The 17,576-nt window shown below is 38.3% G+C and overlaps 1 protein-coding gene and 1 long non-coding RNA gene across 2 annotated transcripts in view; one reads left to right on the top strand and one right to left on the bottom strand.

Moving 5' to 3' along the window:
• The window catches only part of NTNG1 (netrin G1), a 364,680-nt gene that overhangs the window by 193,566 nt on the left and 153,538 nt on the right, over window positions 1–17,576 (top strand). Inside the window, exon 3 of the mRNA XM_055584934.1 lies at window positions 3,519–4,159. Within this exon, the coding sequence (XP_055440909.1) occupies window positions 3,519–4,159 (641 nt within the window). The remainder of the gene's footprint in view (window positions 1–3,518; window positions 4,160–17,576) is intronic.
• LOC129655037 (uncharacterized) lies at window positions 1,748–6,573 on the bottom strand. Its single transcript, XR_008715717.1, has 4 exons — window positions 6,439–6,573; window positions 4,434–4,525; window positions 3,725–3,846; window positions 1,748–2,364 (listed from the first exon to the last, which is right to left on the bottom strand). It is a non-coding gene; the product is annotated as an uncharacterized LOC129655037 (long non-coding RNA).

Genomic DNA, 17,576 nt, shown 5'->3' with positions numbered 1-17,576 from the left:
TAATCTCCTAAAAGAGCGTGGATGCTATGAAATATGAATAGTTCAATTTTTTATGTTTGGGTTTTGGTATCTGCATTCATTAGTGTAGTTTATAATTTTAAATGATTTGTTTACTGAATGATTTTAGTAAATCGTTGTGCTGCTAAAATTATCTCTAGGAATAGAGTCATATGAAGTATGAAATTGTCATTTTGGTTAACCTCTGATTGTCTCCTGTGTAAACTAGGAATTGCTCTTAATCTGCTCAAATGTTGTATTGTTCAGGTGAGATTTTCTCTCACCTCCCAGTATAAAATTACAATCAGTATCCTTTCTCCAACACCATTCTCCCCTCCAATTTGCTTTATTTTTCTGTATAGCAGTTATCATCATGTAACATTATGAAGCATTATATATCGGGTTTTTGTTTTTGTTTTTTTAGTACATCTCCCTTGACTAAGATGGAAGCTATTCTAAAAGCAAGGACTTGGATTTGTTTACTGTTATATCCTGAGAGCCAAGACAAGTGCAATAAATATAGTAATACTGTAAGCAGTCAATAATTACAGCTTTTCTCTCAATTTCTCTGGTGTCTAAGGCACCAAATCAGTGCAAAGAAATGAAAATTTCCCCTCTTCCCAGCATGCATTTTGATAGCTGACAATTGGATGTAAGAGTAAGCATTTATCCTGGGTTCGCTGTCTTCTCAACCCAAGTGGAAGCATGTCCCTCTGGAACAGAAGCAAAGAGTGCAAGATTTGGCTACATCTTCATTAAAGAACTAAAGCTTTAGGTTGTGCCCTGTTGGTTGGCATCCCATCCACATGTTTACAATTTTAAGAGTAATACAAGCAGAGAATCTCAAAGGATGCTCTCTAGAACTCTACTTATGTGGTATACAAGTAGGGATTACTAAAACAAAAAAGAGTTCCATGGTCAAATAAGTTTCTGAAACTGGGTAGTACATGAAGCTAAGGAAGGTTCTTAATATCAAGGCCTCTCAGAGGTATGATAATGCTCATTAGGGCTCTCCAAGGCAAGAAGACCTGAGGCTTGGTCATAGGTTCTTCGATTCTGGCAGCCTACTCTTGTTCCCATAACTCGGTTCCATATAGGGAGCGCCATTGACTTAGGAGTTGAAAGGGCCAGATCAGGTGCAGAGAAAGTGGGTTCTGGCTCCACCACTTACTCACTCTGTTATATGACCTCGGGCAAGTTGCTTAACACTTCTCTATGCCTCAGTTTTCTCTTCTGTAAGATAGAGATGAAAAGGATTACCCAGGATAATATATGTAAAGCAACTGGTCCATAAATGCTAAATAAATACAGGGTATTGTCAACACCTTTTATCAGAGGTGAAAATGAGTGCTTCTTAAATATATGTCTTCAAGCATATTTTTTAAGACAGGCTTATTATTACTGAACCATACCCAGAATCAGCTAGCTGTGCCTTTTTTTTTTTTTTTTTTTTTTGTCCCAGCACCCTGTCCCCATCTCAGAAGCTCTGTGTATCTGGGTGGAAGTGGAAGAAATGCTGTCTTTCAACAAGACTTAATACAAATGTCTGATAACTCACTTTGGTGTATCCCGCAGAGTTGATTTCCTGTGTTTCAGTATCCTTGACCTCAGATGAAGACACTTGTCAGGAGAAAGGTGGTAGCATCCATGTTAATGATTGTGCAGATGGCTACATGCTGGTAAATTTTGAAGTGACCATATTTTTTCAGTAAATTTCAAATGAAGGTGTGATTTGTGTAAATCTGACCCCTTCCAGTAAAATGTGCATTTCCATATATTTAGAATTTATAAATCCTGACAGATTCCACAATATTTATAGCCCTCCATAAAAAGTCTTTGCCAGTTTGCAGAGCTATGCATTTGGCTCTCTGGTATGCTTAAAAGAGTTTAAATAATAATAAATTTGGTGATTTATTCCACCTGGAACAGAAACTTATTCCCCCCCTTGGCTCATTTTGAAGGGGATACTATAAATAGTGCCACAGACGCTGGGATCAGGAATAGGATATTGAAATTCGAGAGAGAACAGAAACATTTCCACTATCACTGATGCCTTGAATATATTTTTAAAACAGTTCTGTTCCTCAAATAATGTACCTTCTCTCCTTTCTCCTGCCCCTTCTCAGTTATACTCAGACCCCCAAACTTGTTGCCAGCTTTAGGATTCAGTTGCATTAATGGGAAAGAGAGAGTGAAAGTTTTAGCTGACTAGGTAGGAGGAAATTGCCTCTAGGGAGGCCGAAGCAAGTCTCCAGTGTTCATCTCATATTTCAAAGGAGTCAGCCAGTAACAGAGCATCGACGTCTAAAGTGTAAATTCATTATTTGAGACTCAGCTTATGCATCCTGTAGATATGATGGAAAGCTCCTAGTTCATGAAAAAGAAAAAAAAACGCCTAAGAACAATGTCAGAGGATCGAATCTTTTACCCATCCGTGGTTAAAATTACCCAGTGCAGGATAATAGAGAAATACCTGAATAGTTGACTCCAAATGATACCATTTTTAAAAAACACAAAATGAAACCCAAATTGGGAAGCCAATTGTTTGATGTGGTATCAGTCTACTGATAAAACCTGAGAGCAGCCATTTAGTTTCACGTAAGTGGTGTTATAACTTGTGATATGACAAGGAGACTTATTTTCAGCTTCTTGTTGAGGTGGAACGTGAAGGAATTAGCCTTTGTGTGAAAGAAAATAATAATAATGGCTAACATCCATGGAGAGCTCACTGTGGGCCAGCTCAGAGTAAACACATCAAGTGACTGTGACTCTTTGTAAAAACCTTCTAATTAAGTGCTGGCTTTTCCTCTTCTGATAAGTTGGAGCACAACCCCTCCCAAAGTCTTTCCTGAACAATCCCCTTGCCTCTAGCTAATAGGATGGCAGATGTTTGGACCAAGCCCCAGAGCCTGGAGTGTACCACATTTTAATGATTTGTGGTGAACAAAGTAAATGCTTTAAAAGCAAGCTTTATGAAGCAGGGACCCTGTTAAGAGTGATGGATTTGAGGTGAAGCAAAAAGAAGCTGAATGTTGTATGGGGGTATTGTCTCCCAAACAAATCTATGGTTCATTGCAAATTCTAAAGCTTTACTTGAAAAATGACTTTTTAAAAAACTGTGCTCTTGAGGAACGCCCTTGAGGCACAGAGGAATCTCCTTGCTTTTCTATAGCATCTTTTTAAGGGGATGCGGAAGTATCGAGCTGTTAGTTGCTCAGTGTCTTTGTGCTTCTGGGATCACATTATGGGTCTAACACATATGGGATAAATAAACTGTTTCATTTCTTAAAGATCATGGAAGGAAACAAGACAAGAAAATTACCATATTGTCTCTATTTTTTTTTAAGCTATTAAAGAGGAGAATCCAGTTATGGCAAATAAAAATGATTGCTGCAAACAGGTTGTTTTTTTTTTTTTCTTCCCTTCCTTTTTCTCCTAGCCTCCTACTCAGTAATAGCAATATGGCAAGACTTGTGTCATAGCAGTGTTCTGACGCACCCTTTTTTGTTCTTCTTCCATAGGGCAACCCCTACATGTGCAATAATGAGTGTGATGCAAGTACCCCAGAACTGGCTCACCCGCCTGAGCTGATGTTTGACTTTGAAGGAAGACATCCCTCCACCTTTTGGCAGTCTGCTACTTGGAAAGAGTATCCCAAGCCTCTCCAGGTTAACATCACTCTGTCTTGGAGCAAAACTATCGAGCTAACAGACAACATAGTTATTACCTTTGAATCAGGGCGTCCAGACCAAATGATCCTGGAGAAGTCTCTTGACTATGGACGAACGTGGCAGCCGTATCAGTATTATGCCACAGACTGCTTAGACGCTTTTCACATGGATCCTAAATCTGTGAAGGATTTATCACAGCATACGGTCTTAGAAATCATTTGCACTGAAGAGTACTCCACAGGTTATACGACAAATAGCAAAATCATCCACTTTGAAATCAAAGACAGGTTCGCATTTTTTGCCGGACCTTGGTTACGCAATATGGCTTCCCTCTACGGACAACTGGATACAACCAAGAAACTCAGAGATTTCTTTACAGTCACAGACCTGAGGATAAGGCTTTTGAGACCCGCCGTCGGGGAAATATTTGTAGATGAGCTACGCTTGGCACGCTACTTTTACGCAATCTCAGACATAAAGGTGCACGGAAGGTAAGAAAACAGTTGTTTGGCTTGAATGAGAATGGGTGTTTCCAAAGAAAAGGCCAGTTTGCTGGTTGTGCAGCTAAAGAGTGACATTTGTCACTTTCTATTGCAAGATTTTCTCAGGAACACCGGCCTAGAGGTAAGTTCTGAGGCATTTGAGACCCTTCTAACTCAGCAGTAATTTGTGATCCCAGACTTGCTGTCACTGATCCTGAACCTGGAGGGATTTCATAGCATTTAAACCAAAGGCAAAAAAAAAAGAAAAAGAAAAGCCTCTTACTTGAGACCAAGGAACTCTCTAGGTCAGGGGGTGGTTTAAGTCCTTAAGGTAAGGAAGCCAGGGCAACAAAGCCAGAGTCTCTGTAAAAGGAACTGAAAAACAGGAAATACATCTTACTATTGTTTTTGAATTCAAGAGAGGGCTTTAGCATGGCACAACTCTCTGTTTATGTTTTGTTATGTAGTATTTAAAAAATTCTGAAAATGAAAATTATATCTCTTTACACTTATTAAATCAGAACCAAAAGCAGTTAGGAAACATTACATTTGTTAAAGCGGGGAAACCTTTACTGAAATTTTCAGGGTTTTGGATGTTATTATTTTAAAACAATAAGCTATCACTTAAAATATGAGTCAGGCTGTCTTCATTTTGTGGGTCAATTACAGACTGACCTAAGTCCAAATGCATTAATGCTCACAGTCAGGTTGTCTGTGTTTTGATAATATGCCAGAGACACAGTTGAGCAGGTTTCCAAGGACTTTGAAGACATTTAAATAAAAAACTTGAATAATGAGAACCAAGACCACCAACAGAGATTTTCAACCTAATTTTTTTGCGGCATATTACCAGAATAACCAGCTGATGGGAGTTGAAGCATGAGATGATGAGGTAGGGAAACTAAATATGAGTAGAGTACAGAGCACAATGGGGGGAACAATGGAAATGTGAAGCAGAGCAAAAACCATTCTAAAAATGCCAAGAGAGCTTTAAATCAACTATATGACAATAAGAATATAAACAGTACATACATCATGTAGCTTTAGTTAACTGTGTAGCTTTATTTAATCATATGTATCAACAGTGAATATATTGTGTAGGTTTAGCTAAACAACAAGTCAGGATTCATTAAGTTTACTGGCTTCCAGCATCTCTAATGGCAGCTTAGTCCTCAGAGACTAGAGAAGTGTTGAGACTCCCTGGGCTTTCAGAGAGTTCTCTCACCCACCTTGAGTGATAGCGCTTATACAGTTGTGCACTGGAAGAAGTGGTCACTGCTGCTAAGTGAGGGCCATAGTGGGCATATAGAATGAGCTGGTGGGCATGAGCTCAGTCCAGTGGCAAAGGGATTGCACCGTATGGAATCTTACTTATGGAGAGTAGCAGGAACTGATGGCCACCTATTCTCAGCTTTGTTCTAGCTTCACGTTTCTCATGGAAGAGTCAAGAGTCTTTAGCTATGGAGCCTCTTTAAAAACTTTTAACCGAGGCTTGGTGAAGTTTGGTGAAGTTATCTTTAGAGTAAAATCTGAAATATTCTGAAAGAAATATGCACTGGTTCAATATTGAGCTTGTGGGTTCTAGGGTTCATATATTACCAGGGTATAATGAGAGAGCAGTGTGGAGCTATGACCTTAAATATGAGCTTGTGATTTATAATAAAAAGCAGCTATTGTACTTGTGAGTATTTTAGCACAATATCAGTTTCCAGTATCTTATTCTTGGGAACATGTAATATATAAAAATAGTTGACATTGATATTGTTAATAACAGCAAACCATAACAAAGTAACAGGTATTCTGTTTTATCTACAAGAATAATTGCTAAATTAATAAGCTGATATTTGAATTTGAATCCCAGTATGATCTATATTGTTAGGTAGAAATCACCTAGGTCAGTTTACTTACAGTTTGAAAACTACTTAATCTAAGCCAAAATCTTCATAGTCCAACTTCTCTAAAACTCTCATTTTACATTTATAAAAAAGGCAGTCTTGTGATGTTCTTTGGCTGGGAAATAACCATTGTTGGGCCTTATTTCTGTCATTAGATACTTAGTTTCCTCTGAGTAGTCAAGAGAGAGTAAAGTATATTTTGAAGCTAGAGGCATTTTTGTGCATTCTCTATGGGGTCAGACATACTGTCACTTAAAGGTGCCATGGTTCAAGTGTAGAATCCCATCAGATTTATCAATTATCTTTTAGCCCTCACCCTAGTACTCTCCTTCTGCTCCACTTCAGTGGTTCTGAGGAGTTTGGAGGAGCCCTCCTCCCTTCTCTGGAACTCACCTCTGTCTTTTCCTGTTCACCAGTCAACTGTAAGCTGGTGAGGAAGCAGCTGGGCAAAAGAGAAAGGTCCAGTAGAGGTGAGCCCCTTCCATAAGGTCCCACTCTGTCACTTCCAAACTCTGTCCAAATTCCTCAGGGCAACACTGATGCTGGCGTGTACTGTGCTAGGCACCAGATGGCTGCGGTATTTTTAGTCTTAGAGGAGGGACTAAAGATCTAAGGCCTGATGGCTCAGGCGTGTCTCCAGCTTCTAAGTTATGTAAGGAAGATGGAGCCACCAAAGGGGACTGTTAAGTTGTTGCCTGGTTCACAGCCCTTTCAGCAAAGAAACTGATACAGAGTAGAAAATTCCCATTGGGTTAAAATCCTGAGTTTTCTTCTTCCTGCATAGTAAATAATCTACAGAGGGATTGAACATTTATTGATCATCTCTAAAATAAAGTTCTAAAAGTTTCTTTTCAAGAATATTATAAATACAAGCTTTCTAAAATATAACTGAAGTCTTTGCTCCCCTCAGCCCACTCTTCTCCAGCCTTGATGTGATTGCAGCGTGTAACTTACTTTTACATGTCTGTGTCTGATCATGATAATAGATGTTTTTCTATCTGTCACGCACCCTCCACCATAATGTGAGAATTTGCATGAGTTATTTGGGGAAAATGGGTAAATTTCCTTACAATAGTGGACACATAGTACTACAGGTTTTTTCCGCTTGAAACATTAAGCTATGAAACAAACACAGTGGAGTGTCTTTGTTCGAATTGACTGAAGACTATGAACTCCATTTCTCTACTTCCTGTGCACATGTGTATATAGCCTTTATGTTTTATACTGGCTAGTATAATTTGCTGTAAAAAATGATGTTTTGATTGTTACTAAACCAGTGTAGCATTTATGTTCTTTTTTAGCATGTGACACATCTGATACCAGTTTCACTGGTGACAACAACTATAATCACATCATAAAAGTTTTATTCCTCTTTTGCCCACACTTTTTTGGCTTCCATTTACTCCATCTTATTGTGTAATTTATTAAGATAATGGAGGGAAAAGAAGACACATGGCTGTTGGCATTCTTAGTGATTCTGTGTTACTTACATTGTTCAATAAACCTAATAATCTTCATGGACTAATTCTGACTTATGGATGTCCTGCTTCAGTAAATCAGGGTGATTTTCTCTAGTGAATAATAGAGGAGTGTGCCAGTACCTTAATTAAAGAGTGGCTCTCTTAGTCTTGATCTCATTTTAATTTACAGGGTAATACTACAATAATATTACTAATGGAAAGTACATTAAAGGGCATCAAGTTGCATTAACTGTATTAAATTATGGTACTTGTGTTAATTAACTGGTGAAGCAAGATGGTTCTAATGGCCAAAAAGGTCATCTAATGCATAAATAAAATCTACCCAGATGAGGGGTGAGAGGAAAAGTGAAGAGTAGATGTTTGTTCTGAACATCTTTTTAATACAGACAGTTAAATGCCCAGGCTGATTAAATACAGATGATGTCCAAAATGTATTCTTAGTTACACAATTGGAAGTTCTGCTTTTTAAGTGTTTTGTTTCTGTCTGAACAGATTTAAATTAATCAAAAAGTAAACATTATATTTCTCAGACAGATAGACTTTATAGAATATAAATTCAACACTATTGTTTTTTTGAGGTGAAGAGCTTCAAGGAAGTAATGTGATTTACTGTAATAGTCTGAAAGACCGATGATCATTGGACAATATGTTCATTGTTTTCTAAGATATGTTGTCAGCAATGTATCATATATAAGATAATAGAAAAATTTTTTTCAACCTCTAGAGATTTAGCATAGAATTGTAAGAACTCTTCTCAGTGGTAGAAAACGCTAATGAACATCTCCATTACTTGCCTTGTTACACAATATTCCTAAACATAATTATCAATATTTTTTTCTCAGTGGTGTTTACTCATTTATTAACCCCTTCAGGGCCTACCCAAGCTCTCTATAGGCAGTTGGCTGTCAGTTACTAATTGCAGAATGGACATTGCCCTCTATGCCTCCATCTATCTTTAAGAAAGGAGCCAGGGAGCACTCGCACAGAAGCTCCACTTCTACACAGTTTTGGGTGCTTTCTTCCCTTCACTGGTGCCCCAGCTTAGAACCACAGCCTCGCTGCCTAGTCTCAGGAGCTGGGAAAGTCCAGGGGCAGAAGTATTCTCTTTAGGTGTCAGGAGTGAGAAAGGCCCCCCTCTAGTCTTCCCTCAGAAAGAATAAGATATACTCGTAAGCCCTCGCTATAAAATACGACTGCTGTTGTATTTGCTCTAATTGGGACAAAAAGTGGCTGAAATTCACTTTCTTGAAGGAAGGTTTTCAAATGGTTAGTGCACAAACTTGTGATATTAGGTAAGTAGAAACACCTGTGGAAACTTAAAAGTATAAAAGCACCTGAGCATTCTACAGGTTTTTTTTTTTTTCAAATAATTTGGAAAACACATGTAATACAAAAGTGCTCTGCCAATTATAAAAAACTTACATTTATCCTACAAGTTTTCCTACTCTTTTTTCCTAGCTGCAATTTGAATAAGTCCACTAAAATATATACTCTTCACTTCTCCTCTGAGAGGCATCCTGAAGGGTGCTTTTGACACCTTTGACCTGGCATTTGTCCATTCTTCCCAGTTAGTCCTGATTATTATTGGGCTTTGCTACTGCTTAACAGACTCTGCTTTTATAATACCTTTCTTCTTTCTGTTACCCAAAAAGACTTTACCTCTGCTCTGGGACCGATGCTGGGCTAGACAGTGGCTACACAGAGATGCAGAAGGCATAGTGAATGCCTTCAAGGAACTGATATCCAGAAGGGGACCAGACATGAAACAAAACATGATGACAGTTTGGGTTAAATGCTTTTACTGTGTGAGTGTGTGAAGTTCCCTGGAAACAGAGCAAGAAATACTAACTTAATCTGGGCAGCCTAGCAAAAGCTTTGATGGGGATAACACTTGCGTGATATCTTGAATATGTGCCTTAGAATGCCAAGCAGCCAGTGCAGAATGAATATCCTAGGTTACAAATTATGCTTCACAACAACAAAGCATGTTGAGGAACTCCATTTAGTGAAGAATTGGTGGAGTGGACAAATCCTGGGGGACATTCTTCTGTCTTCTTCCTGTGGACCTTTAGCATCTCCAAAAGCCTTGAAGGATTCCTGCAGCTTGGTATCTGAGTTCCCCGTGTCACAGGAAATCTTAAGATTTTATGGGTTCTAATATATCAACTAAGTATAGGTGAGAACATTCAAGGCAGTGGTGTTAAAGGATGATCCAGTGTGGCTGTATTAACAAGGAAATACAGAGTGGGACAAGGAGAGCTCTAACATTGCTTAATTGTGGAGCAACTGTGACTGCAAGTCTTGATGCTCAAATGGAGCCTGTGAAAGTTCTCCAAATTCCATAAAAAGCCATCAGAGCATAAGGGCTTAATATTTGCTTACAAAGTCAATAGGACTTGGCAACCTATCAGATTTCAAAGAAGGAAAGACTTTAGTAGAGATCCAAGTGGAGAGTTCAGTAAAGGATTTGCAAATATTGCCCTGGTGTCCCAGAGAGAGGTTTGTATTAGAAATGTAGGTTTGAAAAGTATCACTTTACATGTGATGGTTGAAGTTTAGGGAAAGGATGACACTGATATGATAAGTGTTTTCCCCTTATAACTATAAATGACTTTTATAAGGGCTTCCCAGGTGGATCAGTGGTAAAGAATTCACCTGCCAATGCAGGAGACACAGATTTGATCCCTGAATCGGGAAGATCCCCCGGAGAAGGAAATGGCAACCCACTCTGGTATTCTTGCCTGAGAAATCCCATGGACAGAGGAGCCTGGTGGGCTACAGTCCATGGGGTTGCATGAGTCAGACACAACTTAGTGACTAAACCAACACCATTGTCATTTATAGAACATTTAGAACTCCCTGGAGTACTGTCATTTAAGAGGTAATTTAAAATATATATCAGATCAGATCAGATCACATCAGTCGCTCAGTCGTGTCCAACTCTTTGCAACCCCATGAATCGCAGCACGCCAGGCCTCCCTGTCCATCACCAACTCCCAGAGTTCACTGAGACTCACGTCCATCGAGTCAGTGATGCCATCCAGCCATCTCATCCTCTGTCGTCCCCTTCTCCTCTTGCCCCCAATCCCTCCCAGCATCAGAGTCTTTTCCAATGAGTCAGCACTTCGCATGAGGTAGCCAAAGTAATGGAGTTTCAGCTTCAGCATCATTCCTTCCAAAGAAATCCCAGGGCTGATCTTGTTCAGAATGGACTGGCTGGATCTCCTTGCAGTCCAAGGGACTCTCAAGAGTCTTGTCCAACACCACAGTTCAAAAGCATCAATTCTTCAGCGCTCAGCCTTCTTCACAGTCCAACTCTCACATCCATACATGACCACAGGAAAAACCATAGCCTTGACTAGATGAACCTTTGTTGGCAAAGTAATGTCTCTGCTTTTGAATATGCTGTCTAGGTTGGTCATAACTTTCTTTCCAAGGAGTAAGCGTCTTTTAATTTCATGGCTGCAGTCACCATCTGCAGTGATTTTGGAGCCCCCCAAAATAAAGTCTGACACTGTTTCCCCATCTATTTCCCATGAAGTGATGGGACCGGATGCCATGATCTTCGTTTTCTGAATGTTGAGCTTTAAGCCAACTTTTTCATTCTCCACTTTCACTTTCATCAAGAGGCTTTTTAGTTCCTCTTCATTTTCTGCCATAAGGGTGGTGTCATCTGCATATCTGAGGTTATTGATATTTCTCCCGGCAATCTTGATTCCAGCTTGTGCTTCTTCCAGCCCAGCATTTCTCATAATGTACTCTGCATATAAGTTAAATAAACAGGGTGACAATATACAGCCTTGACGAACTCCTTTTCCTATTTGGAACCAGTCTGTTGTTCCATGTCCAGTAGTAACTGTTGCTTCCTGACCTGCATACAGATTTCTCAAGAGGCAGATCAGGTAGTCTGGTATTCCCATCTCTTTCAGAATTTTCCACAGTTAATTGTGATCCACACAGTCAAAGGCTTTGGCATAGTCAATAAAGCAGAAATAGATGTTTTTCTGGAACTCTCTTGCTTTTTCTATGATCCAGCGGATGTTGGCAATTTGATCTCTGGTTCCTCTGCCTTTTCTAAAACCAGGTTGCATATCAGGAAGTTCACGGTTCACATATTACTGAAGCCTGGCTTGGAGAATTTTGAGCATTACTTTACTAGCGTGTGAGATGAGTGCAATTGTGTGGTAGTTTGAGCATTCTTTGGCATTGCCTTTCTTTGGGATTGGAATGAAAACTGACCTTTTCCAGTCCTGTGGCCACTGCTGAGTTTTCCAAATTTGCTGGCATAGTGAGTGCAGCACTTTCACAGCATCATCTTTCAGGATTTGGAATAGCTCAACTGGAATTCTATCACCTCCACTAGCTTTGTTCGTAGTGATGCTTTCTAAGGCCCACTTGACTTCACATTCCAGGATGTCTGGCTCTAGGTCAGTGATCACACCATCGTGATTATCTGGGTCGTGAAGATCTTTTTTGTACTATATATATATTTATTTATTTTCTTATATGGCTGCACCAGGTCCTAGTTTTAGCATGCAAATTCTTAGCTGTGGCATGTGGGATCTAGTTCCCCGATCAAGGATTGAACCCGGGCCTCCTGTATTGGGAGCTTGAAGTCTTAGCCACTGGACCACCAGGGAAGCCCCAAGAGATAATTTTTAAAAGAAATTAAAAAAACTCTGAGAAACAGAAGGAAATCAGAAAAGAGGGGAATAAGTTAATTCCCCTGTTAATATTCAAGTAGTATGCCTTTGCACTTGTACAGCACTCAGGTTCTAAGATTCTTGTCAGACCCCTCCTTTCCTTTAATCCTTACAAGTAGCCTGTGAGGCAGGTGCCGTTAATTCTATCTTATAGATGAGAAAACTGAGGACCAGACAAGTTCTATAACTTTCTTTTAAACATCCTATACATGATAAAGTAACAAAATCAGGTTGCTATTTACAAACTTCATATTTTCTATTATTCTCTTGTAGCCACACCAGCGTGAAGCAAGCTCAATAGACATAGAAGACACAGAATAGCTGCCCACCCTGCCACCCCACCACCAAAACCCATCTTTAAATGGCAATAATGAACCAATAAGTCTTGTGGCTGTATCCTTCTTAGAATGTTTGGGAAGCCACCTCTCCAAGACTTGTGACCCAGTTCAGTTATCCCCACTTTGCTTTTTACAGAAGATCTATGTTAATATCTGTTTTTGCTAACCAAAAGGAGTCTGAAGAGTATTTTTACCTTTATTTAAAAACGAGAAAAGCAAAAATAGCGTTTAGGGATTGTTTGGCCGCAAGCCCTCTTGGAGGCAGCGTGCACCATGAGCGGCCTGGTGAGAGCTGCATCACCAGGCCCCTTCCCTGGGAACGACACTCATCATCTCAGCATCGAGGCCCCACAGTTTTGATCTGGGTCTGTGAGTTTCTGTGCTCTATCTCAGTTTGTTTCATGCATCTGTTAGCAAGAAGTGTCCTAAGGTAATTGCCTCTTCATTTTAGACCTTTCATTTTAGACCTTTTAGCTTATGAAACGGAGAAGGCGATGGCACCGCACTCGAGTACTCTTGCCTGGAAAATCCCATGGGCAGAGGAGCCTGGTAGGCTGCAGTCCATGGGGTCGCTGGGGGTTGGACACAACTGAGCGACTTCACTTTCACTTTTCGCTTTCCTGCATTGGAGAAGGAAATGGCAACCCGCTCCAGTGTTCTTGCCTGGAGAATCCCAGGGATGGGGGGAGCCTGGTGGGCTGCCGTCTATGGGGTCGCACAGAGTTGGACACGACTGAAGTGACTTAGCAGCAGCAGCAGCTTATGAAAGGTTTCACAGGAACGCCCTGTTTTCAGATAGTGAAGGAAACTTGAATTTCATTACACCAGATTACAGTGCATTTATCTGAACTTCTTATTTCATTTTACCAACTTTATAATGTGTGATTGGGCAAATTTGTCACATTGTATTAGATCTAAGTATTTTACAGCTAAAACAAAATTATGTAGTTGCTCATTTTCTGAGGGAGGAAATAAATGAACTTAATTTTCTCAATATTAATTTTTCTCATCTTTTCCATAGACCTTTAATACCTGCAACTTAATAATACTTAATAGTCCCACTTAATAGACATCATCAAACACTGAAACAATACACAAATATTAATGGATAAACTTGGAAATCGCCAACTACCTTAGTTTATTTAAGAAAGTTTATCTTTCAGTTGAGAGCAGTCAAATTTTCCTTTTAACCTCTTATGTTAGTCCACATTCTGTCTTCTGGAACTATAGTGACCGTGTGCTGCCTCTTTCATATAGTAAGCTTTCATACATTTGCCATGATTCTATCCCTTGAATTCTTTTCAAAGTAAATTTAACCATTATATCATCCCAAAACTTTCATTTTAATTTCCTCTTCTTTTCAAAAGAAGTGAAATTCAATAAATGAGAGCATTCAGATAAAGAACTTAATAACCATACTTAAAAATAAAAAACAATACAAAGCATTGCTACTTAACTGCAGTGGAAATGCTTAAAATAAAGATTTATGGTATGAATCCATGTTAAGTGGACAACAGAGTGCCATTCTGATTCAGAGTATATTTTTTAAATCCTTAAGGATTTCTTGAATTATAAAGAGAATATATGTATAAGCAGCTCATTTTCCTTTGAGATTTGTACCATTATAAGGAGAGAATATGTCTAATAATTTCTCCAATTAAATTATGAACTTCATTAGTATGCAGAGAAACAACCTTGTTTAGGAGCTTGTCTCTTTATCCTAACTCCTCAGTGCTAGAGATTTTTTTAAACTAGTGGATTGTTAAAGGGAAGATGTTTCCTTTATAAGAAACCAAAGGATATTTTTCTTCTCTCACTTAATTGAGCATTTTTATAGGAAGTTATGTTCTGGCTACATCTATATGACCAATCAGTGGGAAATAGGCATACACTTAGCTTTTCTGTCCAGCTTCAGAACCATGTTTTTTATTCTGATTCAGTGGTTGTGATCTTTGAAAGGTCTTCTTGATTTTTTTGTCCCTAGGATCAAAGGTGTTTCATAACACATTAGGAGTTCACGGCCATTGGTTGATATTTAGTGTAAGAGATTTTGTGGATCTGTGTAACCAATGATTCGGTAGAGATGTTCTTTCCATTCATTCTCCAAATATAAGAACAAAAGTGTTAAGGTCCTGGTTTTTATCATAGTAATTTGACTATGTGGATAGATATATTGATTTTGTAGCCATATAAGTATAAATTCCAATTCATTAAGCCACTTTTAGAATAAAAAATCTTAGCATAATCAGAATTAACTGTGCTGTATATAAATTCATGATTGCTATTTCTGCCTATTTTATAGATAAGAAAACTAGAAAACTATATCTAAACAAGATCAGCAATTAGTGGCAAAGGGATTTTTTTTACTTTTTTATTTAAAAATTTTTATACAATTTTAAAGGTTACTTTCCATTTATACTTATTAAAAAGTATTGCTATATTCCTCATGTTATATAATGCATTCTTGACACTGTCTTTTACCCAATAGTTTGTATTTCCCACTCCCCAACCCGTATGTTGCCCCCACCCCACTGGTAACCACTAGTTTGTTCTCTATATCTGTGAGTCTACTTTTTTGTTTTATTCATTAGTTTGTTGTAATTTTTAATTCCACATTTAATGATATCATATAGTATTTGTCTTTGTCTTATTTCCTACACTAGCATAATGCCCTCCAGTTTCACCCATGTTACTACAAATGGCAAGATTTCATTCTTTTTTATGACTGACTGTATTCAATTATACATGTATACCGCATTCTCTTTATCCATTCATCTGTGGGTGGACACTTAGATTGCTTCCATATCTTGGCAATTCTAAATAATGCTGTTAGGTATATTTTCAAATTAGTGTTTTTGCTTTTTGCAAGTGCATACTTAGGAGTAGAATCGCTAGGTAATAAGGTAGTGCTATTCTTAGTATTTGGAGAAACCTCCATACTGTTTTCCTCAGTGACTGCACCAGTTTACACTCCCACCATCAATGTACAAGAGTTCCCATTTTTCCACATCCTCACCAACATTTGTTATTTGTGTTCTTTTTGATAAGAGCTATTCTGGCAGGTGTGAGGTGATATCTCATTGTGCTTCTGATTTGCATTTCGTTGGTGATTAGTGTGTTGAGCATCTTTTCATGCACCTGTTAGGCATCTGCATTTCCTCTTTGAAAAAATGTCTATTCAGTTCTTCTGGCCATTTTTTAAAATTGGGTTGTTATTTTTGATGTTGAGTTGTATAAACTATATATACTGGATATCAACCCCTTATAAGTCATATTATTTGCTAAAATTTTCTTCTGCTCAGTAGGTTGTCTTTTTGTCAATGGTTTTCTTTGCGTGCAAAAGCCTTTTAACTTAATTAGATCCCATTTGTTTTGTTTTTCTCTTATTTTCTTTACTTTATGAGAAGGATCCAAAAAGATATTGCGGTGATTTATGTCAAAGAATATTCTGTCTGTGTTTTCTTTTAGGAATTTTATAGTATCCAGTCCATGGGGTTGTGAAGAGTCGGACACGACTGAGCGACTTCACTTTCACTTTTCACTTTCATGCATTGGAGAAGGAAATGGCAACCCACTCCACTGTTCTTGCCTGGAGAATCCCAGGGACAGGGGAGCCTGGTGGGCTGCCATCTATGGGGTCGCACAGTGTCGGACACGACTGAAGCGACTTAGCCGCATTCTTACATTTAGATCTTTAATCAATTTTTAGTTTATTTTGAATATAATATTAGAGAATACCTAGAGACAAATGAAAATATGATGATTCAAAACCCGTGGAATGCAGAAAAAGCAGTTTTAAGAGGGAATTTTATAGCAACACAAACTTACTTCAGGAAACAAGAAGTATATCAAATGAAGAACCTAACTTTACACCTAAAGGAATTAGAGAAAGAAGAACAAATGAAGCCTAAAGTTAGTAGAAGGAAAGAAATAAAGATCAGAGCAGATATAAATGAAATAGAGCCTACAAAAAAAATAGAAAAGGTCAATGGGACTATTAATAAAAGCTGATTCTTTGAAAAATGTAAACAAAATTGATAAACTTTTAGTCAGACTCATTGAGGGAAAAAAGAAAGTGAAAGTGAAAGTGGCTCAGCCGTGTCCAATTCTTTGCGACCCCCAAGGAGTTCTTCAGGCCAGAATACTAGAGTGGGTAGCCTTTCCCTTCTCCAGGGGATCTTCTCAACCCAGAGATCAAACCCAGGTCTCCAAAGGGAGCAGTCCCAAATCAATAAAAGCAGAAATGAAAAAGAAGTTATAACTGACACCACAGAAATACAAAGACTCATAAGAGACTGCTGTGAACAACTATATGCCAAAAAATGGACAGCCTAAAAGAAATGAACAAACTCTTAGAAAGGTACAATCTCCCAAAACTCAACCAGAAAAAAAGTAGAAAATAGGAACAGATCAATTTCCAGTAAGGCAATTGGATTAGTAATTTAAAAATGCCCAGCAAACAAAAATCCAGGACCACTGGCTTCACAGGTGAATTCTGCCAAACTCTTTAGAGGAGTTAACACCTAAACTTCTGAAACTTTTACAAAAAATTGTAGAAGAAGGAATACTTCTGAACTCATTCTTTGAGGTCACCATTACCCTGATACCAAAATCAGACAAAAATATTACAAAATAAGAAAATTATAGGCCAATATCATTGATGAGCATAGATGCAAAAATCCTCAACAAAATTCTAGCAAACTGAATCCAACAATTCATTAAAAGGGTTATACGCCATGATCAAGTGGGATTTATCCCAAGGATGCAAGAATTTTTCAATATCCATAAATCAATCAGTGTAATATACCACATTAACAAACTGAAGGATAAAAATCATATGATCTTTTCAATAGATTAAGAAAAGGTTGTTGATAAAATTCAACATCCATCTGTGATAAAAAATCTCTCCAGAAGGTAAGCAAAGAGGTTTCCCTCAATGTAATAAAGGTCATATATGACAAACCCACAGCTAACCTCATACTCAGTAGTGAAGAGCTGTTTATTTCTGT

Source organism: Bubalus kerabau, chromosome 6, assembly GCF_029407905.1.
Source record: "Bubalus kerabau isolate K-KA32 ecotype Philippines breed swamp buffalo chromosome 6, PCC_UOA_SB_1v2, whole genome shotgun sequence".
Taxonomy (NCBI): domain Eukaryota; kingdom Metazoa; phylum Chordata; class Mammalia; order Artiodactyla; family Bovidae; genus Bubalus; species Bubalus kerabau.
Note: the sequence above shows the minus strand (reverse complement) of the source record. Positions and strands in the feature narration are given on the sequence as shown.